The sequence below is a fragment of the Urocampus carinirostris genome, chromosome 15 (genome assembly GCF_059441175.1).
Source record: "Urocampus carinirostris isolate Australia breed hairy pipefish chromosome 15, RoL_Ucar_1.0, whole genome shotgun sequence".
Classification (NCBI taxonomy): Eukaryota; Metazoa; Chordata; class Actinopteri; order Syngnathiformes; family Syngnathidae; genus Urocampus; species Urocampus carinirostris.
This window is the reverse complement of record NC_142363.1, coordinates 37,075,454-37,101,407: the sequence shown is the minus strand read 5'-3', so window position 1 is coordinate 37,101,407 and position 25,954 is coordinate 37,075,454. Positions and strand designations below refer to the sequence as shown.

The 25,954-nt window shown below is 43.6% G+C and overlaps 2 protein-coding genes across 6 annotated transcripts in view; one reads left to right on the top strand and one right to left on the bottom strand.

Annotated features, from left to right (window-relative positions):
- Positions 1-25,954, top strand: part of slc8a3 (solute carrier family 8 member 3) — a 56,553-nt gene that overhangs the window by 27,472 nt on the left and 3,127 nt on the right. For 2 of the 3 annotated variants that reach the window (XM_088353790.1, XM_088353791.1), the window contains exons 3-7: positions 236-342; positions 3,997-4,121; positions 5,746-5,845; positions 9,308-9,577; positions 12,975-15,787. In XM_088353790.1, the coding sequence (XP_088209916.1) occupies positions 236-342; positions 3,997-4,121; positions 5,746-5,845; positions 9,308-9,577; positions 12,975-13,351 (979 nt within the window). In that variant the 3' untranslated portion in view covers positions 13,352-15,787. Of the gene's footprint in view, positions 1-235; positions 343-3,996; positions 4,122-5,745; positions 5,846-9,307; positions 9,578-12,974; positions 15,788-25,954 lie in introns of those variants that run through there. The other variant, XM_088353792.1, reaches the window with a different exon arrangement.
- ttc9 (tetratricopeptide repeat domain 9) lies at positions 19,331-25,635 on the bottom strand. 3 transcript variants are annotated; one of them, XM_088354743.1, is made up of 3 exons: positions 24,993-25,632; positions 23,019-23,201; positions 19,331-20,633 (listed from the first exon to the last, which is right to left on the bottom strand). In XM_088354743.1, exons 1-3 carry the CDS (start codon positions 25,528-25,530, stop codon positions 20,551-20,553), a joined length of 804 nt encoding a protein of 267 aa, XP_088210869.1. In that variant the 5' UTR covers positions 25,531-25,632; the 3' UTR covers positions 19,331-20,550. The 3 variants fall into 3 exon arrangements, with proteins under 3 accessions (XP_088210869.1, XP_088210870.1, XP_088210868.1); XM_088354744.1 differs by lacking the exon at positions 19,331-20,633 and adding an exon at positions 20,640-21,546 and having other exon boundaries at positions 24,993-25,634; XM_088354742.1 differs by lacking the exon at positions 19,331-20,633 and adding an exon at positions 21,555-22,408 and having other exon boundaries at positions 24,993-25,635.

The following is a 25,954-nucleotide window of genomic DNA, read 5'->3' as shown; positions in this document are numbered from 1 at the left end:
CTAGTATTCCCGCATCTTAGTCGTATTTCCGGAAGATTTATTTTTCTTTTCTGAATGAAAGCAAAACGATCCATCAGATCCCCGTTTTGAAGCAGTAAATTGGATATTTGGTTTCGTCGTGGATCCAGAAAGGGACACCGGGGACAAAACCGGCGCATCTATTTCTACCTGTACGACATATGGAACGCATTTTTTCTCCTTGGGTTTCATTTTTCTTCTTCTGTTTCCCGTTCAGCAAAGTCATCAGCGTGAAAATCGTAGACGACGAAGAATACGAGAAGAACAAAAACTTTTTCCTGGAGTTGGCGGAACCTCGCGCCGTGGACCTCGCCCTGCACCAAGGTAAGCCCGGCTTTCTCCGGATCCTTTTTCTTTGCCTTCGAGCGCTCCCGACTTTCCCAACTATTTTGTTTCGGAATTGAAATCGGTCCGGTACCCCGAAAAAGCGAAAAAAAAAAAAGAAGAAAGCTGAAAGGGAGCGTGTCTTGTCTGTTGCCATGGCGACAGCAGCATCAGCACCGCCGGGGCGCAGTTGATGGAAATGGAAGCGGACGGGAAGAGGAAAAGAGGGGGAGGGGTCAGGTGACCTCTTCTTTGTTTAATTTATTTTATTATTTTCTTTCTTCATCTTTTCTTCTTCCATCTTTCTTCTTTTTCTCTTCATTTTTCTTCTTTCTTCTTATATTTTCTTTCTGTCATTTTTTTCATTGTGTTCCTTTGCTCTTTTTTCTCTTAGTTCAATTGACGTTATTCCTTTTTCTTTATCTTATTCTTTCCTTCCATTTTGCTTCTTTTTCATCTCTTTCGGTCCTTCTTCTTTTTATGTTTTATTCTTTTTGTCTTTCCCTTCTATTCCTTCCCCCTTCTTTCCTTCTTCTTTTATTTGTTTTCGCTCACTCTTTTTTTCTTCCTTCTCCCTGCTCTTTGTCTTTTTCTCTTTTCCTTCATCTTTTTCTTCATCTTCTTTATTTTGGCCTCTGTTTTTCCCTTTGCTTCTCTCTCTCTCTCTCTCTCTCTCCTCTTTGCCCTTTTTGTTTATTCTTCTTCGTCTTCTTTATTTCTTCTCATTTGTGTCCCTCTTCCCTATTCCTTCTCCCTTCTTTTTTTCATTTTTGTTCTTTTTTTTCTTCCTTTTCTTGAGCCTCTCTCTTCTTGTTGATTTTTAAAAAATAATTGATCTCTTCTTCTTTTCTTCTATGTCTTTTCCTTTTGATTCTTCTTTTTCTTTCCCTTTATTTTCTCCACCTTTTCTCCTTAAAGTTCCCAGTCACAAATTGCGCCACCATCGTAGTATCTAGCATTCCACGTCTTCACATTTCCAAGCAATTCATGTTTGAATTTCTTATTTCTCCCGGGCAACGTTTTGAAGGCCAAACAGTGACTTCATCCCATTTCCCCTTTCATCCATTTCTCTTTCCTTGTATGCGTGTCACGTCTTCCCCTCGTTTTCCATTTTTCTTTCTTTCCTGCTCCCTCCATCTCCCGCAGCCAACACCGAGTTCCCATCATGCATCTGTGTCCTTAAAGGTCCGAAAAACGGGAGGTGATGGATGGCCGAAGCGTGCTAAAAAACGCTGTTCTCGTGAGATGATTTTGACGAGAGCGTGATGAATTTTGTATGAACTTCGTGCAGAGAACGCTAGTGCGCAGATTGGGATCTTTAATGACGTCAACGTTAATATTTGATCAGAGATGACAAGACGAAGAAGACGAGACAAGCTGCTTTCCCTGTAGCCTGTCGTCACGTGTCTATTTGGAAACGAAACGGCTCTCTGAGCCGACTCTTAGGAGTGAATCGCAGGAGCCGGCTTCCCATCGATCAGGAGTTGGTTCCCTTTCAGACACTTTTTTGAAAATAAATTGCTCAATTCATTCTGTCAAAAATGTGGCCAATCTGAAGACGCACGCGGGTTTCCTCTGTGTGTTTTTAACACGGTATTTTGAAGTCAATATTGACACGAGATTGAATAAACGAAAGTAAGAGCACATGAGCTGGAAAGGGGGAGAGGCGGTCATGGTGGGGCTTGTCTGTTGAAGTGGTTCATACGCCTTTTATTTTTGAATCTTTTGTTTCTTTTTTGAATTTGTGTCTTTTTTTTCATTTTTTGCTCCATCATCCTCTTTGTTTCTCTCTTTTTCCTTGTTTGTCCTTTTTGATCCATTTTTAAGTCATTTTGTGCATAATTCTACATGATCATTGACAATATACGGATGATATTCAAGCAACAACAACAAAATGTAATGAGACGTTTGGGAGCCGAATTTTGAGCTGAGCCAAAAAGGCCAGTTCTCGAAAGAGAACCGGAATTCCCATCACTACCGCTCGCACGCACGCACGCGCCACATCCGGGGAACTGATGGCGCACGCACGCGCTTCAGCCCCCCTTATTCAGATATTCGCCGCGCATCGTCACTTTTTTCCGCGCATCAGCACCACCTCGGGATTTTTTTTCTCCCCGTTTTATTTTTGCTTCATCACAAACCTGTCAGGGCACAAGGCAAGCTTATAAAAAAATGGCTCGGTTTTTTTCCCTTTTTTTCTTCACCTTTCAATGTTTCGAAATCATCGTTTCACTCTAATTCCCGCGCGTCCTGATGACGTCATAACCGCAACTCCAAACTACGAGAAGCCAGTCAAAAACACTTCTTATCGGTTTATTTAGTATTCAGTTGGTTTGTAAGTTGAAATGAGGACAAATGTAAGCCCAACTTGTTTTTTATGAATATTTTGTTTGAATCTGACTGCAGTACTTTCCGAAGTAACTCGTGCGCGTTCTGATGACGTCACGACCAGACGCCAGGTTTATAATTGAATGATTTTGTATTTGTCTTTTTGGAACCGAGCTACACTTTTTCAATCTTGAATAAAATCGTCGTCGATTAAAAATGTTTGAAAAGAATTGCCAGCACCAGAGTCTTTAAAACAAAAAAGAAAGTATTTTCATTCATTAAACTCAAACGATCTGGTTGCCTGAATTAAAGTGACTTTTCTTTTGTTTTGTGATCATTTTTGCTGTAATTCTGGATTTTAACTTTCCCCAGTGTGTAATATTTGACCACTAGATGGCACTGTATTGTCTAAATCCAGTACCATAACACAGTGTAGCAGCAAGATTCCTGACAAACATGGCAGCGAATTTTATGTATGGATTCCACACGAATTGAACATTTTAAAAAAATCAACCAATACATATTAATAAAAATCAATATTGGTATGATAATTCAATATTTTTGCCACTAGGTGGTACTAAATATTACACACTGTCCCTTTAACCTTTTTTTTTATATTATATTTTTCTTCTTGTTTTTTCTTCAACAAAAATAATACTTAAACTAAAATAACAATTCAAGGAATCAAAATGACGTGCAACAATTTCACTTTTTGATTCATTTGATTATTTTCGCGATGCGATTTCTAACAGTTTTATCGAAAAAATGAGCTATTAAATATACCGTGCAGATAATTGGTACACAAAAGAAAACATTGCCATCTGCTGCCCCCTTCTGATACGGATACAGTTGCTCGACTGAAAGAAAGATAGTTTATTTATCCCCTTTGGGAAATTCCCACTTCCAGCAGTATCCTTGTGTTGAAAAATAATATCATGAAATAAAAGATATAGAATACAAAAATACCCAATATCACGTGTTGAAATAAGAGTATTTAAATAGTGCTACGGAAAATACACACTGTAATAAGAATAGGGAAATATGCAAATGTGGGGGTGGGGTTTCATGTGGGCTTTTACTCCCCTGGGTGGAGTTAAAGAGCCTCATGGCATGAGGGAGAAATGATCTCCTCAGTCTGTCCGTGGAACAATGAACCTAAACTATGGTGTTTTTATTTTTTATTTCGAAAGGATAAAATTTGGAAATTTCTTGCAGAACACAGCATGTGGTCAAAGTGGGAAATAGTTTGACCGAAATTTTGGATGTCCGGCGGCCATGACAGCGACCTTGAGCGATGACCTTCCTTTCTTTGATTTTGAAACGCAGACGTTCCCGATCGCAAATTGACGTCGGACGAGGAAGAAGCCAGACGTATCGCCGAGATGGGAAAACCCGTCCTGGGGGAGCATCCCAAATTAGAGGTCGTCATCGAGGAATCCTACGAGTTCAAGGTCAGATCCATTTATTATTAAACACCAAATATTTATGTTTGAAACACAGTACTTCAAGAAAAATGAGTGCGCTCCGAGAACAGTTGCAAAACAACAATATTTGGCAAAAGAAATACAATGATTCTTTTTCTTTCATTTCCATGTTCTCGCGTAACAACGAGGGTGGGGAAAGTACAGCTCGCGGGCCACATGCGGCCCTTCAGCCTTTTAAATCCGGTCCACCAAACAAACATGGCCAAAACATCATAACGGCATGGCGATATTTAGAGCAGACAATGGAGTACAACTCATAACATGTTTTTAGAGAGTGAGCTTTATCCCCATTGTCTTTTTGTGTTCCTACAGAAATACTACAAACATATATCAAATTTAGGGCTTAAAAACAAAGGCCTAATATATGATTTTTTTTGAGTTCTTAAAAGGAAAATAAATACTAGAGACATACTACTACGGAAATACTACTCCCAAATACTAAAACATACTCCCACAGAAATATTACAAACATACTTCAATAATTGTTATCCTTTTGCACTTGTTTTGAGGTTTTAATTCATTTTACTTGCACTAAAGGGAAGCCCCTCAATTTCATCATACTTTTGTATAATGAGAATAAAAAACATACATTTTTTTATTCATAATACGACCAAAATACTGCAAAAATGTTACAAAAATACGACAGGAATACCATAAAAATACAACTGAAAATCATACTCTAATAGAAATCACAGTTGATTGAAATTCTCCCAAAATAATACTATAGAAATAACCCAAAAATACAACTACAGTGATACTACAAAAATACCACAGTAATACTACAAAAATACTACAGAATGAACTACAATAAAAATACGATCAAAAATATATGACAGAAATACTCCAAAAATACAACTACAGTGATACTACAAAAATACCACAGTAATACTACAAAAATACTACAGAAATAGAATTACTACAATGGAAATACGATCAAAAATATCATGACAGAAATACTCCAAAAATGCAACTACAAATCATACTCTAATTGAAATCACAGATTATTGAAATTCTCCCAAAATAATACCATAGAAATAACCCCAAAATACAACTACAATAATACTGCAAAAATACCACAGCAATATAACAAAAATACTACAGAAATAGAATTACTACAATGCAAATACGATCAAAAATATCACTACAGTAATACTCCAAAAAAAAGTTCTGTATTATTAGAAAAATTAAAAATAACATTTAGTGCTTAAAACAGGGACCTACTACTGTATATTATTTTGCTTTAATCGTGAGTTTTTCAAAAACAATTTGATGAAACGAACATATTTAAATACCAACATAAAAAGGAATAGAACTTGCACATTTCTGCACATAGATTTGCTTATCTCCAGGCCTTTTGGCCACATTTTGGAACCCAATTCAGCCCACCAATCTGAAAAAGTTTGAACACCCGTCTTAGAAGGTGGCTTTAGCACAATGCTGCCCCCGCCTGGTCATTTACCCGCATCGCACGGCTTCATCCTTTCTATAAATGATAAAAGAACCGCGTTTCGAAAACTTTTTGAACGCACTTCACACTTTACCCCTTCACACACGCACACACCCATGTTTCTGCCTTGTGTGGTGACGATAGAGCACCGTGGACAAACTCATCAAGAAGACCAACCTGGCTCTGGTGGTGGGCACCAATTCATGGAAGGAGCAGTTCTTGGAGGCCATCACCGTCAGTGCAGGTAACCCAAAGTCTCCTTTGCTGTCTTATCTACCCCAGGATATGACACGAATGGCTTCTAAGCTGAAAGGACCTTATAGCGGGGTATAAAAACCTTTGCTCATATGATTGAGAAACCCCCCGAACCCCCCGATAAAAACATAAAAGAACGATATAGTAAACAGTAAGCTGTCACGTACCAGAACAGGAAACAGGAAGCAGAACCTGTCAGGTTTTCAACATAAATCTCTTGAGTTTCTGTCTCAAGGTAATGAGCTTGTTTTTATATTACTAAATATAAAAACAATGTTTCTCATACACACACACATAAAGTAACGTTTCAACAATGAGTGTCATTATATCTCTTGGACGTTTATCAATCTTGTATTCTTTTATTTTGAAGTCGTGTTCTTGTCTATACTGATTTCTCTGACGCAAAATAAACCACGCCCTCTCTGTTTGGGACCTCAGCCGGGAAGGATGTAAGTTCTTTGCTTCCACCATCATGTAGAATGAAACTATATACATGTATTTTATCTGTGCAAATATAGCCACTAAACAGTCTTAATAATGTCAATCCCTGACAGGACCCACTCGCGTAATGTTACTCACAGTTTATTGGGGAGAAGAGGAATGGGCGCACACTCGATCCGGGGAACATCGTTCCCGGAAGTAGATTGATGGGAACGAGGAAGTGGTCAAAATCAAACAGATTGGGGCGAGAACAAAACAGGAGCAAAACACAGGAAAAAACAGGGATTCACAGGGCTTGGCAAAACAAGAGCAAAAACACAGGCAAAAACTGAGATTTTTAGGGCTTGACGTGTCAAAACAGAGTTTCACAGACGCTCCGACAAAAAGCGTCTCACAGTACAGGGTTTAAGTAGCGACAGGGAGCAATCTGTCAATGCGTTTCATCTGGTGTACATGGGCGGGGCCAATTGGGCGCCCTGGCAACTGTGACAGAACCTGGCGCCACACGGCGGGGACCAATTGGGCGCCATGGCAATTGTGACACTACTTCGCGCAAGACCCGTTGGTAAGATTTGTCGGCTAGGAGAGGGATGGGCCCCACCGAGACACACCACAGGAAATTGTGCCCCGGGGTTCCGGTGGATCCTCGCAAAGTCTTTCAAGGAATTGAATTCGTGATTCTAAAAATAAGGCATGAAAATGTCTCGATTCCGATTTTGTAAAGTCTTAAAACGGGAGCGCGTGAATAAGACTTCTATTTGTTTGAATTAAAAAGATTTTGTAACATGGATCAAATCGGTGATGTGGTTTCAGTCGGGCCTTAGGTCAAGCCACAATACACATAGCCACTCTGGACATAGACCTTTACTTGGGACCATGCCTGGAAAGTGGACATTTTGGCCCATGGCTAAAAGCGATGCTAGGTGATGTGCGCAAGGCACTATGTTTTGTGTGCAAAAATTATTTGTGATCTTGTGTTTTTTTTGACAATTTGGTCCGAAATTCGATTTCGGAAGGCATTGAAAAAAGTCTTGAATCCAAGTTGCCTTAAGCGGGAAGAACCCTGTGCCCCTACGACTTGTTTTGTGCTCAAGGGATCCAACACTGCTGATATACTGTAGACAGACAGGAATCAAATCCAGACGTTGTTAGGGACAAAACTACCGTAAATTCCGGACGATAGAGCGCACCTGATTATAAGCCGCACCTTAACTGAACATAAAGTACACAGTTTAAATACCACAGCCGGCAAGTTAACGAAAAAATGATACCGGTAGTTAAGATTTGATGCAGACCTGCAGAGTCCGGGTCCCGTTGAAAGTAATCCAAGGAAAAAAAGTCTATATTTCCAAAGGTAAGGGTGGGAAAAATATATATCCACTATTGTCTGCCGTGTCCACAAACACTCACCTTTACCGGTCCCCACTTCCCGTCATCCCCCGCGTCTGTTACGCCCCTTCTTTTTAATTGGTCGGTGCAAAACTTATCAGAATAAGTGTCCAAAATAAATACAAATAAATACATTTCAAAAATATACAGTTGCAAATGCATATTATACATGGTTACACATATTTACAAAGAAAGACGGGACACCGAGAGAGTTTTCAAAGCTTTAATAATAATATTATAACTTTCATCCCAAACGGTGTCAGTGAAGGGTAGCAAAACGCTACTAGGAACACGCTCGCAACACAAGGAAACGGGTCTGTTAAAAAAAAATGGTACTTGTGAAAATCACGGTAAACCGTGCTCATCTTCCTCCCTATAACTGTCGTCATTAAAGTTGTCCTCCTTTAGTATGGGGAAGAGACTTTGTCATACAGACTTGGTCCCACGCTCCCTTTTTCAAAAACACGTTAGCAACACGCTCGCCAGGTAAAGTTTGCGTGCAGTAGCTCTGTTTCCTTCTTTATCGGACTGCTCGATTGCGTTTAGCTTGTAAGCTGCGTCATGTGCCTTTTTGCAATTTGCATGATGAGGATACTTCTACGCTAATTTAATTTGTGCACAAGCTAAGAAGTTGCAGTCTTCCTCGGCGCATAGATTCCAGCGGTCTAAATCTTACCTTTTGTAGTCGAGCGCCGCTGGCGGCCGTTAGAAGAATGACATCAATTGGCCGCATCACTGAATAAGCCGCAGGGTTGAACGTTTGGGAAAAAAGTAGCGGCTTATAGTCCAGAATTTACGGTATATTACAAATGTATCGTTTACCAAATTGTTGGAATGAGTTATCTGACTCCATTAACCAAACACAAACTTTATTCTCCTAACAATGCATGCTCATTTCTTAATGGGAAAATGAGCAAAGATAGCTGGCATTTCCACACGGGGGCAGATTTATTTTCTTAAAGTATTTAACTAAGTGAATTCCGTCGAATTTAGCTAAATTATTGTCGAATTAGTCTTCGTCGAGCCTCCCTCTCACGATCTCCGATCTGCTCTCGCGTCTCTCGTCTCTCCTTCCGTCTTCCGTCTTTTTACGCGTTGGGGCGTCGGCCACCCCCCATGGGAGTGCTGACTCCTCCCCTGGGGCGAATCAGGTGCCAGCTTCACTACCTCCTCGCCGAAAGGTGCCGCCATGTCTGAAGGACTCACACCAACAGCCCTTGTCCCCATTCTTGTTGTTTTTCTGTAAACATCATTCTTGTCTAGGCTACAATGACCTCGCCCCACAGCTCAGCCAGTGAATATCTTTTGTCTCATCTCATCTCATCAGCTGCACCGCTTATCCTCAGTAGGGTCGCGGGGGTGCTGGAGCCCATCCCAGCAATCATCGGGCAGTGGGCAGGGGACACCCTCAACTGGTTGCCAGCCAATCGCAGGGCACACGGGGGGGGGAATATCTTTTGTATTTAAATATAATTTGTATTTGATTGTAAAAAATCCCTTATAGTCAATTAAATAAAATAAAAAACGTAAAGCAGGGGTCTCCACCTCAATGATCCTGGGGGCCAAATGGGATTTTCCAAAAGAGAATAAGGTCCCTGGCGTGTCTTTTCCGGGCGTGCAGACGAGGAGGAGGACGAGTGCGGCGAGGAGCGTTTGCCCTCCTGCTTGGACTACGTGATGCACTTTTTGACGGTCTTCTGGAAAGTTCTGTTCGCTTGCGTGCCGCCGACCGACTACCTGAACGGTTGGGCCTGTTTCCTGGTCTCCATCGCCGTCATCGGACTCCTGACCGCCGTCATCGGGGACCTGGCTTCGCATTTCGGATGCACCGTCGGACTCAAAGACTCCGTCACCGCCGTGGTCTTCGTGGCCCTGGGGACTTCCGTGCCAGGTACGCCCGCCCGCTGACCGAATCCCATGCCTTTATTCGTGTTTTTTTTGCGTATTTATCACTCGATTTCATATCACGCAAATCTTCGATCCATTTTTCGAGGCACAGCAAAATCAAAACCTATTTGGCCCTGCACCAAAAATGGATTGCCACCACCTGGGTTGAATCAAGTCAAGTCATGTTTATTTGTTTGGCCTTTAATAACAAAGAGTCTCAAAGGGCTGCACAGACCACTGACTAGTACAGACTATTATGACAGCATCCCCTGATCTGGAACCTACACGAGGGCAAGGGAAAACTCAAAAACCTCAAGTCAAGTCCTGTTTATTTGTGACGCCCTTAATCACAAAGAGTCTCAAAGGGCTACACAGACCACAGATTATAGCAAACCACAGACTATAATGACTCCATCCCCTGATCTAGAGGCGCCCTCTCTTGGCTGCGGCTGCATCGGGTCAGATGCAATCGACATTTCGTTCTGTGTACATTGTTACACAGAATGACAATACAAGGAAATTATTATTATTATTATTATTAGAACCTACATCAGAACCTACATCAGGGGAAGGGAAAACTTAAAAAACCTCAATTCAAGTCAAGTTATATTTATTTGTTTGGCCCTTAATCACAAAGAGTCTCAAAGGGCTGCACAGATCAAAGACTTTTGCAAACTACAGACTATTATGACACCATCCCCTGATCTAGAACCTACATGAGGGCAAGGTTAAGACAAAGTTAAGTAGACTACAAAATATCCAAAACACAATTCACATGCCACCATTCAAAGAGCTCCCACAAGAAATCCATCAGTCCACCAAACCATTTCCACTGTCAGAACCATTATCACAAATGGAGAAATCAAGGAGCAGTGGCAAAGCTTCCCACAAATGGTCGACTGACTCCAAGAGTGCGACGATGGCTCATCCAGGAGGTTACAAAAGAACCTCGAAAAACATCCAAGGAACTGAAGGCTTTGCTAGCTCCGATGAAGGTCAGTGTTCAAAGACACTGACCAAAAATGGCAAACCGCTGCTCTCACAAGAGTCTTTTCACTTTTGCCAAAAAGCATCTTGATGATCCTCAATTCTTTTGGAGAATCATTCTGTGAACTGACGAATCAAAAGTGGAAGGTTTTGAAAAATACAGTTACATCTGGTGTGAAAACTTGACAAAAAGAAGAAGTAGCCAACAATTACCAGAAGATCCTGAAGAAGATTGTCCGGTCGGTGCCCTCGAACACAAGCGCTCTTGGATAATGCAGCAGCAAGACAACCTCTGAATGGATGAAAAAGAAAATGAAGCATCTGAAGCGTTCAAAGTTTGGATTGTGATGCTGGGGTTTGACCTTAAACAGGCATCGAATGCTAGAATCCCCTCGAAATATGGCAGATTGGAAACCATTTTGCAAAGAAGAGTGGGTCAAGACCAGTTTTTGTAAAGTTTTGAAGGAAGCCCAACGCTCTTTTATGGTAAGGGGCCAAATTATTTTTCACATAGATAGCGTTTTATATTTTGGTGCCCTAATAAATGGAATCAACACTTAAAAGGTGCATTTTGTATTTCGTTGGGTTGTCTATGTGTGATTGTAAATCGGGTCCCTATTTAAACCCACTCCAATCCGTCCCCATTTGTCAGTCCGTCTGCAAACCTCAGTTTGTTGTGGTTTAATGGAGTCGGAGCTTCCAGGAAAGTCCAGGCTTGTTCCTCCCAAGTTTAAATGTGTTATTAATAATAACACTCGCCTTGGGCTTGCCAAGTAATAACATTCTGCTTGGAGTGGAACAAGCGGTCAAGTCAGGAATTTGGATGTCGACCCCAACGAGTTTCTTGGAAATTTTGTAACTTTGGAGAATCCGAGGACGAAAACATTCTGAAAAACATTGTCATTTACCGGAAAGAATGCACATCGCGAGGGGACGCGCTAAGTAACATGAGATGTTGTCTGAGGGTATAAAAAAGCTGATTGTCTCTTAGACGAATGAGAACTCTGTTTTGGACTATGACCAACGAAATAAACGGCTTCTCCCTCTCCTGCCAAGATCTCTTTGTATCTTGTTTCTATATTTCGAAAAGTTGACACTAGGCAAGCCTTTTTCGACCCTGACACCCACCTGATTTATGCTCCCGTCTGTCCCCCGGCTTCGACCCGTTTTTGATACTGAGCACGTCAACTCTGCCGTCCAGGTTTTCGACCTCTTTTGTCCCCGACCACGTCTACTCTCCGTTCCTGGCTTACGACTCGCTTATGACCCCGACCACGTTTTTGCTCACCTGTTCCGGTGACTGACCCGTTCTTCCGTTCCCGACACCGCCATCGTTCAATCCATTTCCGCGTTCGGAGCGACATGCTGTTTTTCAGATGAATTATATTCCTGTTTTTAATATTTCTTTGTTTTCTGGAAATATTAGTGTGTAGAAAATTGCTTTATATTATATTTATTTGGTTTAGGATGGAATTCGGTGGCCAGCAGGTGGTGCTCCAGATTCCCCACCAAAATTATTCCGCAAAATACAATCTCCTTGTATCCCAAAGGAAGCAAAAGCTTGAAATTGTCGATTTTGCAGTTCATTCGTCACGATTGATTCATCTGAAAGGGAAAATCTAACACACAAATAATGCAACGCTGTCAGGACCAGAACGGAAACAGGACCCAATCGCATAATGTTTCTCACAAGTTTATTGATCCGGTGTTCGCTAGACGCAGGAAGCAAGTCGCTCTCGCAGTCGGATTGTGATCCGAATACGGAAGTTGATCTTTTGTAGCGGGCGATGGCGGTGTCAGGGCCGGAAAAACAGGTCGATAGCTGGGACAGGAGAGCAAAAAACGTGGTCGGGGACAAAAAGAGGTTGAAAATCGGGACGGGAGAGTAGATGTGGTCAGGATCAAAAACGGGTCGAAGCTGGGGACAAACAGGAGCAAATAACGGGACAGGCAGGAGTCAGGGGTCGAAAAAAGGCTTGCCTTGAGAAACAGAGGTTTGCAGACGGACTGACAACAGGGGATTGACAGGAATGGATTTAAATAGGGACAGGGAGCCAATCAGAGCCGGCGGTGGTTGCCGCCAAATGAACGGGCACAGGTGATTCCCATCAGTAATCATGACAAACGCGGTTTGTTTTTAAACAAACTATGATTTATTGATTTTACGGACGTATTCTGTGCTGAAGTCGGCGGGGCATTTTTTTCTTTCTCTTTCCGTGCCTCGTGTTCCACTCACACCACAATGTCCTCTAAATGAATCTTCGTTCCAACTTGACAACAAAGAGTCTGCGTCGCCTCCATCAACACGTAGGAACCGGTTCCTCGTTTTTCTGAAAACTTTTTCTCCCCCGTGTTTTGAAATCCACACGATCGTACGGTTTTCCTAAATGGTATTTTTTTTTTTTTTTTGTCAGACACGTTCGCCAGCAAGGTGGCGGCGGTGCAGGACGCCTCCGCGGACGCCTCCATCGGGAACGTGACGGGCAGCAACGCCGTCAACGTCTTTCTGGGCATCGGGCTGGCCTGGTCGGCCGCCGCCATCTACTGGCAACGCAAGGGAAAAGACTTTGTGGTGGAGGCGGGTTCCCTGGCCTTCTCCGTCACGCTCTTCACCGTCTTCGCCTTCCTGGCCATTTCCGCGTTACTCTACCGGAGACGCCGACACATCGGCGGGGAACTGGGAGGACCTCGGCGACACAGACTGGCCACTTCCGGCTTCTTCTTCTGCCTCTGGTTCCTCTACATCCTCTTCTCCAGCCTGGAGGCCTACTGCCACATCCAGGGCTTCTGAGGAGAACGGACAGAGAGTCTATTTTCCTCCCCGCTCGGACTTCCTTTTCTAAAGATAAGTATTTTGTCCGCCGAAAGAGGTCGCATCTTAAGCCCGGGCCCGACTCGTCGATCGTTACGTTGGGTCCGGTCGGACTTCTCTCTCGCTGACTTTTTGTTCTTCTTTGTCTCTCCGCCTACCACGCTGGATTAGTAAAGAAATTCCCAAACGGAATTTAGGCACAGAACGTGTCGTGTTACTTCCCACAATGACGCAAATACGTCACAAAATATTCCTTGCACCGGGGACTCGAGAAATTTAGTCTGAGAATGAGTTTGTTTGCTGTAAAGCTGCGACGTCACCGAAGGAACTCGACTCTTTCAAAACGGTGAATCCCATTAACGCCACATGTGGGGCCAGCCCTGAAACAGACGGCGATCCTAATAAACCAAGTTTCTCGGTCCCCAATTTTATGGCCGATTATGATGAAAGAATAGCCCTGACAGATGTCAAGAGAAAAAAAAAAAGAGTAAAAGTGGCACCGAACGTGAAGTGTTACTTCCCACAATGACCCAAATATGTTACAGCATATTCCTTGCGCCGGGGACTCGAGAAATTTCGTCTGAAAGTTGACGCGTCTGGTTTGTCTGCTGTAGAGCTGTGATGTCACTGAAGAAACCTGACACTTTCAAAATGGCGACTCCCATTAACGCCTCATGTGGGGCCAGCCCTGAAACAGACGGCGATCCTAATAAACCAAGTTTCTCTGTCCCCAATTTTATGGCCGATTATGATGAAAGAATAGCCCTGACAGATGTCAAGAGAAAAATAAAAGAGTAAAAGTGGCACCGAACGTGAAGTGTTACTTCCCACAATGACCCAAATATGTTACAGCATATTCCTTGCGCCAGGGACTCGAGAAATTTCGTCTGAAAGTTGACCCGTCTGGTTTGTTTGCTGTAGAGCTGCGACGTCACCGAAGGAACTCGACACTTTCAAAACGGCGAATCCCATTAACACAACATGTGGGGCCAGCCCTGAAACAGACGGCGATCGTAATAAACCAAGTTTCTCTGTCCCCAATTTGATGGCCGATTATGATGAAAGAAAGAGAAAAAGGAAAAAAAAGAGTCAAAGTGGCAGAGAATTCAATATAGAGGCGTCTCTCTCTGCCTACCGCTTTCTCAAAGTGCCGCGCTAGATGATTAAAGAAATTCCCAAACGGAATTTAGGATTTTTGTCCACCCAATAAGAAGACCATAAAAACAACGGGGTCTTTCTATCTCGGATTCCTCTGTGCTGCCGAAAACCGCAAAGCATTCTGGGAACCGAGCGATCTCTTTTCCTCCTTTTTCGTGTTTTCGGTATTAAAGTCCCGGACTTTGACGTCGGCCTCAGAAATATTTTTCTACTTTTCCCTCCGGCTGCACTTTTGCTGTGGACGTCCGTGTTTGGAGCACCTTGCGAACAAAAAAATAGAAATATATATATATCTCTAAATGTGAAAATGGCCCCCTTTCTTAAAAAGGAACTATTTTTAAAAGAGTTTGTTTTCCTGACACTTTAAGGGAGCGTCCAAAATCTAGATTGAGTGTTTAAGCATCCGCACCGTCCTATCATAAAGTATTTTCTCAAAGACATTTATCGTATACCGTCACTATTCTATATATTTCCACGACGCGTCATTATATATTATTAATATCGCGACAGGAACGAAAGAACTCCATCCTGGCATTTATTGAAATCGATTTTTTTTCCTCATCTGGGAAAAATTTGGAAGCTCCATCTGCTATCAAACCATTGGATTGATTGAAATAGGAACGGTGTCAAAAGTGTGTTACCTCTGTAATGACACATCCGGTTCTATTAGCATTTAGCATTTCATCCATCCATTATCTGCACCGCTTATCCTCAGTAGGGCCGCGGGGGTGTTGGAGCCCATCCCAGCTATCTTCGGGCAGTGGGCAGGGGACGCCCTTTACCGGTTGCCAGCCAATCACAGGGACAGACCATTCGCTCGCTCGTTCACATCTAGGGAGATTTCGGTTAGGCCAATCGACCTGACACGCATGTTTTTGCAATGTGGGAGGAAACCCACGCAAGCACGGAGAGAACATGCAAACTCCACACGGGAGGTTTGGTCTCCTGACTTCAGAACTGTGCCGCACACTGCGCCGCCGTACTGCCCTAGCATTTCATTAGATCTCTTTTATATCCATAACATATTTATTGTAGCTGTAGTTTATGAGAATCAGACTTTTCTGTTTCAGCTTCTTCCACGTGATGAATACATAGTACAAAAAAATAAATGATAACGATGATTATTCTTATTTTGGGGAAAAAATATATTGAAAACTGGTAAATGGTGTGCATTTCTATAGCGCTTTTCAAGTCAATGAAGAGCTCCCAAAGCACTTTACAATGCACTTCACACTTACCCACACTCACACACCAATAATGAGTTAGCCTCCAAACGTTTTGAGGATAATCAAGATGCTAAGAGGCAAATGGTAAATGGTCTGCATTTATATAGCACTTTTCAAGTGAATGAAGACCTCCGCAAGCGCTTTACAATGTGCTTCACACTTACCCATTCACACACACACTCACACACCAATAGGGAGGCAGTCTCCAAACGTTTTGAGGATAATCAAGATGCTAAAAGGCAAATGGTAAATGGTCTGCATTTATATAGCACTTTTCAAGTGAATGAAGACCTCCCCAAGCGCTTTACAATGTGCTTCACACTTACCCATTCACACACACACTCACACACCAATAGGGAGTCAGCCTCCAAACGTTTTGAGGATAATCAAGATGCTAAGAGGCAAATGGTAAATGGTCTGCATTTATATAGCACTTTTCAAGTGAATGAAGACCTCCGCAAGCGCTTTACAATGTGCTTCACACTTACCCATTCACACACACACTCACACACCAATAGGGAGGCAGTCTCCAAACGTTTTGAGGATAATCAAGATGCTAAAAGGCAAATGGTAAATGGTCTGCATTTATATAGCACTTTTCAAGTGAATGAAGACCTCCCCAAGCGCTTTACAATGTGCTTCACACTTACCCATTCACACACACACTCACACACCAATAGGGAGTCAGCCTCCAAACGTTTTGAGGATAATCAAGATGCCAAATGGTAAATGGTCTGCATTTCTATCGCGCTTTTCAAGTCAATGAAGACCTCCCAAAGCGCTTTACAATGTGTGAGTGTGTGTGTGAATGGGAAAAGTGTGAAGCACATTGTAAAGAGCTTTGGGAGGTCTTCATTGGCTTGAAAAGCGCGATAGAAATGCAGACCATTTAGCATCTTGATTATCCTCAAAACGTTTGGAGGCTGACTCCCTATTGGTGTGTGAGTGTGTGTGTGAATGGGTAAGTGTGAAGCACATTGTAAAGCGCTTGGGGAGGTCTTCATTGACTTGAACAGCGCGATAGAAATGCAGGCCATTTACCATTTAGCATCTTGATTATCCTCAAAACGTTTGGAGACTGCCTCCCTATTGGTGTGTGAGTGTGTGTGTGAATGGGTAAGTGTGAAGCACATTGTAAAACGCTTTGGGAGCTCTTCATTGACTTGAAAAGCGCTATAGAAATGAAGACCATTTAGCATCTTGATTATCCTCAAAACGTTTTGAGGCGGATTCCCTCTTGGTGTGTGAGTGTGTGTGTGAATGGGTAAGTGTGAAGCACATTGTAAAGCGCTTTGGGAAGTCTTCATTGACTTGAAAAACGCTATAGAAATGCAGACCCTTTACCATTTAGCATCTTGATTATCCTCAAACCGTTTGGAGGCCGACTCCCTATTGGTGTGTGAGTGTGTGTGTGAATGGGTAAGTGTGAAGCACATTGTAAAACGCTTTGGGAGCTCTTCAGTGATCATTTCATCTACTGGTATTGTCCTATTTTATTTCTTTTTTGGATAGAAAAAAACCACGCTGTACATAAATCAAAGAGAACTTCCCGAGCCACATCCGAAACGATTTGTCGTTTTCGGTTTCCTCGTCACCGCGATCGACTCCATTGACGTTTATTCCGCCTTGACTTTCTTTTCTCGTTATTTGGATCGGTGTCAGGAGAAAAAAAAAATGTGGGGACTTACTGGACTTTGTGAGTGTTTGTGGTCTTTTGTAAAAGGGACAATGTTGAAAAGTTGTCCTCCGTCCGCCCATCACATGAAATGAAAACTAAAGGAAAAGATCTATTTTTCCGTCTTTTTGTTTGTATACTGTGGAATAAAAACAGCTTTCTGGTTCACAAGAAGCACAGTCCGTTCTCTCTTTTTCTTTCTATTTTTTTTGTGATTTATTGGTTTCATTGTAGAAATAATGTGCATGTTGGCGCGTGTCGATGACATCACGAAGACCCGCTGACTGACACGCGATCGGACCAATAGAAGCCCGGGAACACAGACCATGTGACTCAACTGTACCCGCTCTTTTGGCACCAACCGCCGCGGGTTGTGATTGGTTCCCAATCAGTATTTGAACCCAGTCCTGTCTTCAAGTCAGTCCGTCTGCGAAACTCTGTTTTTACAAGGCAAGCCTTTTTTGACCCTGACTCCCACCTGTCCCGTTTTTTGTTCCCGTCTGTCTCCGGCTACGACCCATTTTCATACTTGTCGCGCTCCAGGGTTCCATGCCGGTACAAACTTTCTAGTACTCAATACAAAATAATCGTACACCTAATTTTTTGTGTTTTTTTTTTAGTGATGCATGATGGGAAATCCCCAGGCGGCAGACGCATGCAATTGACAAATTTGCGTTTTTCCGTGCAGATTTCCTTGTACGTCGTACTCGTCTTAAAATGCATAAAAAACGTACTTTGTACGGCAAAAACGTACAGGTTGACAGGTATGCATTTTGATCCCGACCACGTTTTTGCTCTCCTGTCCCGGCTTTCGACATCTTTTTGTCCCCGACCACGTTTTTGCTCTCCCGTCCCAGCTTTCGACCTCTTTTTGTCCCCGACCGCGTCTCCTCTCATATTCTGGCTTACGACTCTCTTCTGACCCCGACCACATTTTTGCTTTCCCGTCCCGGCGTTCGACGTCTTTTTGTCCCCAACCACGCCTTTGCCCCTTTTCTGGCTTACGACTCGCTTCCGACCCCGACCACATTTTTGATCTCCCGTCCCAGATTTCAACCCTTTTTTTGTCCCCTACCTTGTCTTCTCTCCTATTCTGGCTTCTGACTCGCTTCCGACCTTGACCACGTTTTTGCTCTCCTGTCCTAGCTTTCGACCTCTTTTTGTCCCTAACCACGTTTTCGCTCCTTTTCTGGCTTCTGATTCGCTTCCGACCCCGACCACGTTTTTGGTCTCCCGTCCCAGCTTTCTACCTCTTTTTGTCCCCAACCACGTCTTCTCTCCTATTCTGGTTTCTGACTCGCTTCTGACCCCGACCACGTTTTTGCTCTCCCGTCCCGGCTTTCGACCTCTTTTTGTCCCCAACCACGTCTTCTCTCATATTTCGGCTTCCGACTCGCTTCCGACCCTGACCACGTTTTTGCTCTCCTGTCTTGGCTACCGACCCGCCTTTTTCGTCCCCGACACCGCCATCACTCGCTACGGACGATCCATTTCCGCGTTTGGAGCACAATCCGAGTATCAGAGCGACTTGCTTCCCGCCTCCAGCAAACACCGGATCGTTGGCAAACCCTGTGAATCCCCGTTTTTGCCTGTGTTTTTGCTCTTGTTTCGCCAAACCCTGTGATTCCCCGTTTTGCCCGTGTTTTGCTCCTGTTTTGTTCTCGCCCCGATCTGTGTGATTTTGCCCACTTCCTGGTTCCGTTCGATCGACTTCCGCGACCGACGATCCGTGGACGGAGTGTGCGCTCGTTCCTCTTCTCTCCAATAAACTGTGAGTAACGTTACGCGATTGGGTTCTACTTCCTGTTTTCCTGTTCTGGTTCGCGCCACAATTGCTGATCTCATTTCCTTTATTCGCAAAGAAAAAAATGCAAACTCGTTAATAACGTAGGATAGCCGTCGTCTGTCGAAGTGGTTTTAATATCCTTTTTTTTTTACTTCTGCATTTTTTCGGAAGTATAAATAAAACGAACAACGATTGACATCTTCACAACTCGAACAACAAGAGTACGACACTTGGAAGGAATAACGCCATACGCTTCTTGTTTTTGTGCTGTTTTCTTTTCGGCAGTTGTTTGTTTTTTGGTGCTCGGTCCTGGCGTTGGGGGGGGGGGTGAACTTTGAACCCCGGACCCCTTTTGCACCTTTAAAGCATCAAGAGGAGCAGGGGCGTCAAAATCTTTTGCGCTCGGGGGCCACATGGGTGGAAAAATTATATTCTCAGGGACTCGTAGATGAGAGAGAGAGAGAGAGAGAGAGAGAGAGAGAGAGAGAGAGAGAGAGAGAGAGAGAGAGAGAGAGAGAGAGAGAGAGAGAATTGATATGGCAATAGATAGTGAAAGAGAGGAAGCGTAAGGGGAGGTGAGATAAAGAAAGCAAGAGAGAAAAAGGAAAGGACGGAGTAAGAACAAGATTAGGAAAGAGAGTGAAACAGGGGAGACAAAGAAAGAGAGAAAATGAAAAAGAAATAAAGAAAGAGATGGAGGGACATAAAAAAGAGAAAGAAAGAGAGGGGGTGAGAGAGAGAAAGAAACAAAAAAGAATGGAGAAACAAAGAGATGGGGAGAGAGTAGAAAGAAAAAGAGATACCACAAGAAAGAAAGCGTAAAAGAGAGGTAATAAAGAAGGGGAGAGAGACAAAATGAGAGCAAAAGAAACAGAGAAAGAAAGTGAGAGTGATTGAGTCAGAGTACGAAAAAGAAAGGAAGAAAAAGAAGAAAAAATGACAGAGAGCTCAAAAGAAAGAGACAGAAAAAGTAAGAAATTGAATATAAAGAAAAAGAAAGAGAAGACAGTGACATAGAGTGGCAGAGAGAGCAAGAAAAAAAATGATAGAGAGAGTTCAAAGAGAGAGGGAACAAGAAAAATCTGAAAGAGAAGTAAAGAAAAAAAAACGAAAAAGAGATAAAGAGAAAATATATACAGCTCCAGTTGCTTTGGCGACACCCAGTGGACCTACATCAAACCGCAGCTCATTGTTCTCTTCGCGCTTCTCTCGGCGTGGTCCCCGGGGCCGGATGAAAAGCCTTGCCCGCGGGCCGCATGCTTGACATCATGCGTTTCCGCAGGGAAGGGGGCGGGACCGGAAGTGACGAGGACCCCGCACTTTCCTTTTCCTCTTACGCGGCCTCCTTCTTCTCCCTCTGAGCGTTTCGACGGATCTTCATCTCCGTCAGTTGGATGTAGCGCAAGGCGTTGGTGTCTGCGAACAAAGAAAGAGGGAGAGTTCGAGAGAGGGGAAAAAGTAGAAGATAAAAAAGAGAAAGCTAAAAAGAGAGAGACAGAATAAAAGAGAGGAAGAGAAAAACAAAGTGGGAGAGGGAACGAAAGAAAGTAAAAGAGAAAGAGAGGGGGAGGTAAAGGAAGAGAGAGACAGAAAGAAAAAAAGAAAGAGTGAGAGTTAGAGAGAGGGAAAAAGTAGAAGATAAAAAACAGAAAACTAAAAAGAGAGAGAGAATAAAAGAGAGGAAGATCAAAAGAAAGACAAGGTCGGAAAAGGGAATGAAAGAAAGTAAAAAAGAAAGAGAGGGAGAGCTAAAGGAAGAGAGAGACAGAAACAAACAAAGAAAGAGTGAGAGTTAGAGAGAGGGAAAAAGTAGAAGATAAAAAAGAGAAAGCTAAAAAGAGAGAGAGAATAAAAGAGAGGAAGAGAAAAACAAAGTGGGAGAGGGAACGAAAGAACGTAAAAGAAAAAGAGAGGGGGAGGTAAAGGAAGAGAGAGACAGAAAGAAAAAAAGAAAGAGTGAGAGTTAGAGAGAGGGAAAAAGTAGAAGATAAAAACAGAAAACTAAAAAGAGAGAGAGAATAAAAGAGAGGAAGATCAAAAGAAAGACAAGGTCGGAAAAGGGAATGAAAGAAAGTAAAAGAGAAAGAGAGGGAGAGGTAAAGGAAGAGAGAGACAGAAACAAACAAAGAAAGAGTGAGAGTTAGAGAGAGGGAAAAAGTAGAAGATAAAAAACAGAAAGCTAATAAGAGAGAGAGAGAAAAAAAGAGAGGAAGACCAAAATAAAGACAAAGTGGAAAAGGGAACGAAAGTAAGTAAAAGAGAAAGAGAGGGAGAGGTCAAGAGAGACAGAAACAAACAGAGGGGGGAAAGGTAGAAGATAAAGAGAAGGCTAAAAAAAGAGAGAGAGAATAAAAGAGAGGAATATCAAAAGAAAGACAAGGTCGGAAAGGGAACAAAAGAGAAAGAGAGGAAGAGGTAATGGAAGAGAGAGACAGAAACAAAAACAGAGAGAGTGAGTGTTAGAGAGAGGGATAAAGTAGAAGATAAAAAAGAGAAGACTGAAAAGAGCGAGAGAATAAAAGAGAGGAAGACCAAAAGAAAGACAAAGTGGAAAAGGGAACGAACGAAAGAAAGTAAAAGAGAAAGAGAGGGAGAGGTAAAGGAAGAGAGAGACAGAAACAAAGAAAAAGAGTGAGAGTTAGAGAGAGGGAAAAAGTAGAAGATAAAAAAACAGAAAGCTAAAAAGAGAGAGAGAATAAAAGAGAAGAAGATAAAAAGAACGACAAAGTGAAAAAGGGAACGAAAGAAAGTAAAAGAGAAAGAGAGGTAAGGGAAGAGACAGACAGAAACAAAGAAAGAAAGAGTGAGTGTTAGAGAGAGGGGAAAAAGTAGAAGATAAAAAAGAGAAGGCTAAAGAGAGAAGGAACAAAAGAGAGGAAGATAAAAAGAAAGACAAAGTGGAAAAATGTACGAAAGAAAGTAAAAGAGAAAGAGAGGTAAGGGAAGAGACAGACAGAAAAAAAGAAAGAAAGAGTGAGCGTTAGAGAGAGGGAAAAAGTAGAAGATAAAAAAGAGAAAGCTAAAAAGAGAGAGAGAATAAAAGAGAGGAAGAGAAAAACAAAGTGGGAGAGGGAACGAAAGAACGTAAAAGAAAAAGAGAGGGGGAGGTAAAGGAAGAGAGAGACAGAAACAAAGAAAGAAAGAGTGAGTGTTAGAGAGAGGGGAAAAAGTAGAAGATAAAAAAGAGAAGGCTAAAGAGAGAAGGAACAAAAGAGAGGAAGATAAAAAGAAAGACAAAGTGGAAAAATGTACGAAAGAAAGTAAAAGAGAAAGAGAGGTAAGGGAAGAGACAGACAGAAAAAAACAAAGAAAGAGTGAGCATTAGAGAGAGGGAAAAAGTAGAAGATAAAAAAGAGAAAGCTAAAAAGGGAGAAGGAATAGAAGAGAGGAAAATGTTGGCATTCCCTGTCTGGTATTGTTCCCGTTTATTGTTGTCCTGTTTTATATTGGTTTCCAGTTTCGTTACCGTCCTGTTTATTATTCTCTCCAGTTTTCGTTCCCGTCTAATTTGTCGTGTCTTATTTCGATATCCTGTTTCATGATCGATCCCGTCTGTCCTGTCCTGTCCAAAATTGACCCCATATGTCCGATATCAACTCGTGCAACCGGTCTGGATCTCGTCAGCAACTGCTGCCTAACGTGCACGACTCCCCGTTTCCCGTCAAATCAAAGCCTTGCGTGCGTCACGTCACGCGTTTGGGTCCTGATCCTGTTCTGGTTCGTGACAGTTGTGACACGCTGTCTCTTTAAAGAGAAAGGTAAGGTTTCGGGTTGCGAGATCTTTTCTGTTTTTGGTCTCACCTGATGGTTCCTGCTTGCTGGATTCCTCGAGGTAGTGGAGCGCCTTTTGGTAGTCGCCCAGGTGGTAGTAGGCCACGCCCGAACGGTAGAGGGCCTTGAAGTTCTTTCCCTCCTTATGCAGCACCTTCAGGCAATATTCCTTCACGCGCTCGTAGTTCACCAGCTCCATCTGGAGGAGGCAGGCTGGGGGGGCAAATGTGGGTTGGGGGGCCACATCAGTTAATCTTCATCAACAAAATATGAATTAAAGGGGCAGAGTGTAATATTCAGTGCTGTCATGATTACTGATGTGACTCAGCTCCTTTGGCGCCAATCGCCGCAGGCTCTGATTGGCTCCCTGTCCCTATTTATACCTTCTCCTATCCAACCCCTGTTGTCAGTCTGTCTGCGAACCTCTGTTTTTACAAGCCAAGCCATTTTGGACCCCGACTCTCGCCTGTCCCGTTTTTGCTTCCGTTTGTCTCCAGCAACAACCTGTTTTTGATCCCGACCATGTCTGCTCTCTCGTCCTGGCTTATTACCCGTTTCTGACCCCGACCACGTTTTTGCCCTCCCAATCTTGACTACTGACCTGTTTTTCCGTTCCTGACACGACTGCCGGCTGGATGTGGCCCGTTGGATGATTTTTAACTCGTACCGCTGTACATTTCTAAGTATGTCTAAAAAAAGAAGTGAATCTCAAGGTCCTTTCTTCCAAAAGTTATGATTCTTTGAACAAATTCGAACCAAATGTTTTCTCTGGCCACTAGAGAGCAGTGTTTGGTTTGTATAGTGTGCGCTGGTTCAGGTGTAATAATTGTCACGGTTGCCAGGGCGCCCAAACGGCCCCGCTCATGGACATCAGCTGAAACTCCTTGACAGATTGCTCCCTGTCACTACTTAAACGCTGTCCTGTGAGTGGCCTTTTGTCGGAGCGTCTGCGAAACTCTGTTTTGACACGGCAAGCCCTGTGAATCTCCGTTTTTCCCGTGTTTTTGCTCCTGTTTCGCTCTCGCCACGTTCTGTTTGATTTCAACCACTTTCGCGTTCCGAGCAATCTACTCCCCGCGACCAACAATCTCCGGATCGAGTGTGCGCTCCTTTCTCTTCTCCCCAATAAACTTTGAGTAACGTTACGCGAGTGGGTTCTGCTTCCTGTTTTCCTGTCCCGGTCCTGACAATATTGAATTGACTCAATTTCAATATTACAGCTGAACATGTAAAATTAAATAAATCTTCGTGTACTGTATGTTTATTACTAAATGAGAAAATTGGACAGGGCCCTTGTCCAAACATTTTAACCTAGAGGTGTCAAACTCATTTGAAGTCGGGGGCCACACGATAGAACAAACATTCTGTCGGGGGCCGGACGAGTAGATTCAAGAGAAAGAAAAAGAGAGATAAAGAAATAAGAGAAAGAGGGAGGGAGAAGGAGAGAGGGCGGGACAAAGAAAGAAAAAGAGAGAGAGGGAGAGAGAAGGAGAAACAAAAGATAAAAAGTTGTGAGAGAGGTGCGAATAGAAAGGGAGAGAAATCCAAAGAGAAATAGAAACACAGAGCGAGAGAAAAGAGAAAAAACACGAAGTGTTTGAAGAGAGAAAGAGAAAAGGAAAAAAGGAAGTTAGAGCAAAAGAAGTTAAAAAGACACAGAGAGAAAGAGACAAAGAGCAACAAAGGAAGAGAAAAAGAGAGACGCATAGAGTGAAAGACACAGAGACAGAGTGGGAGAAAAGGGGTGGAAAAGAGGGAGAGAGAGAGAGAGAGAGAGATAGAGAGAGCGAGAGAGTGAGAAACAAAAGATAAAAAGTCGTGAGAGAGGGGGAAAAGAAAGGGAGAGGAAGACAGAAATCCAAAGAGAAATAGAAAGAGAAATAGAAAGACAGAAGGAGAGAAAAGAGAAAAGAAAGCGCTCGTTCCGTTTGTGTTTCGTGACGTCACCCGACGTCAGGTGACGTCACCCGACGTCACCTGACGTCGAGCTAAAGTCAAGCGCACCTGCGAGGCTGTTGTAGCACTCGAGCTCCGCGGTCTCCACAGCCCCCTTCTGCTCGTCGGTCAGCGGCGGCGACGCCACGCCGACGGGCGCCATCGGCGACTTGATCCGCGTCTTGGTGGAAGCGGCGCCGTCGGCGTCGCCCAGCAGCCGGCAAAGGCCCTTCATCTCCAGCAGCGCGCGGTGATACTTGCCGATGGCCTCGCGGTACTTCTTGTCCTTGTAGCATTGCGTGCCCTGGCACTTGAAGTCCAGCGCGCGACGCACCGCGTCGGCGGGCGCGCTGGGGACGACCGCGGCGCCGGGGACGCCGGGGACGCCGGGGACGCCGGGGACGCCGAAGCCGCCTCCGGGTGGTTGCTGCTGGTGGTGCCGCGGGTGGGGGCGGGCGTCTCTGCCGCAGCGGCCGCCGACGATCGGAGGCGGCCGCTGCGGCTGAAGGTGATGCCGCGGGGGCCCCGCGCCCGCGTCGGAGGCGGAGCCGCCCCTGTTCCCTTCCACCACGTCGCGGCCGGCCGGGATCAAGCTGCTTTTGGACATGTTTGTGGAACCGGAATCGTCCGAAGTGGATCCGAAATCTCACCGCATCCTCCTCGACCTTCCTCCTCCTCCTCCTCCTCCAATGACGCAGGCGCGCATGCGCGAACTCGAAGACACGCACTGCACGACTACTGTTTAATTCATTTAGTAGACAAAAAATAGGTCTTTAAAATGGCAGTGTCGTCAAAATTTAATTGAAGAAAGTCAAATTAAAAATACTTCAATGCTTCAACTTTAAATATTGATTCATTTTTTTTTAAACCACAGGCGGCCCGCGGGCCAGATCCGGCCCGCTACGGGATCGAATCCGGCCCGCGAGACAACACTCAGAGAAGCGCAGGAGAAAAAAAAAGTTGCAGGTTGAAATATGTCCGCTTGATGTTGCCAAAGCCAGGTGCCTCAAACAAAGACACTGTATTTGTAT

What these genes read in the sequence shown, in the direction of transcription:
- ttc9 (XM_088354742.1), bottom strand. Translation starts at nt 25,530, where the DNA reads ATGTCCAAAAGCAGCTTGATCCCGGCCGGCCGCGACGTGGTGGAAGGG. An exon ending in GTGCTACAACAGCCTCGCAG is followed by an intron (nt 23,202 to 24,992) that starts GTGCGCTTGACT and finishes TTGCCCCCCCAG; the next exon opens with CCTGCCTCCTCCAGATGGAG. An exon ending in CAGCAAGCAGGAACCATCAG is followed by an intron (nt 22,409 to 23,018) that starts GTGAGACCAAAA and finishes TTCTCTCTTTAG; the next exon opens with CCTTCTCTTTTTTATCTTCT.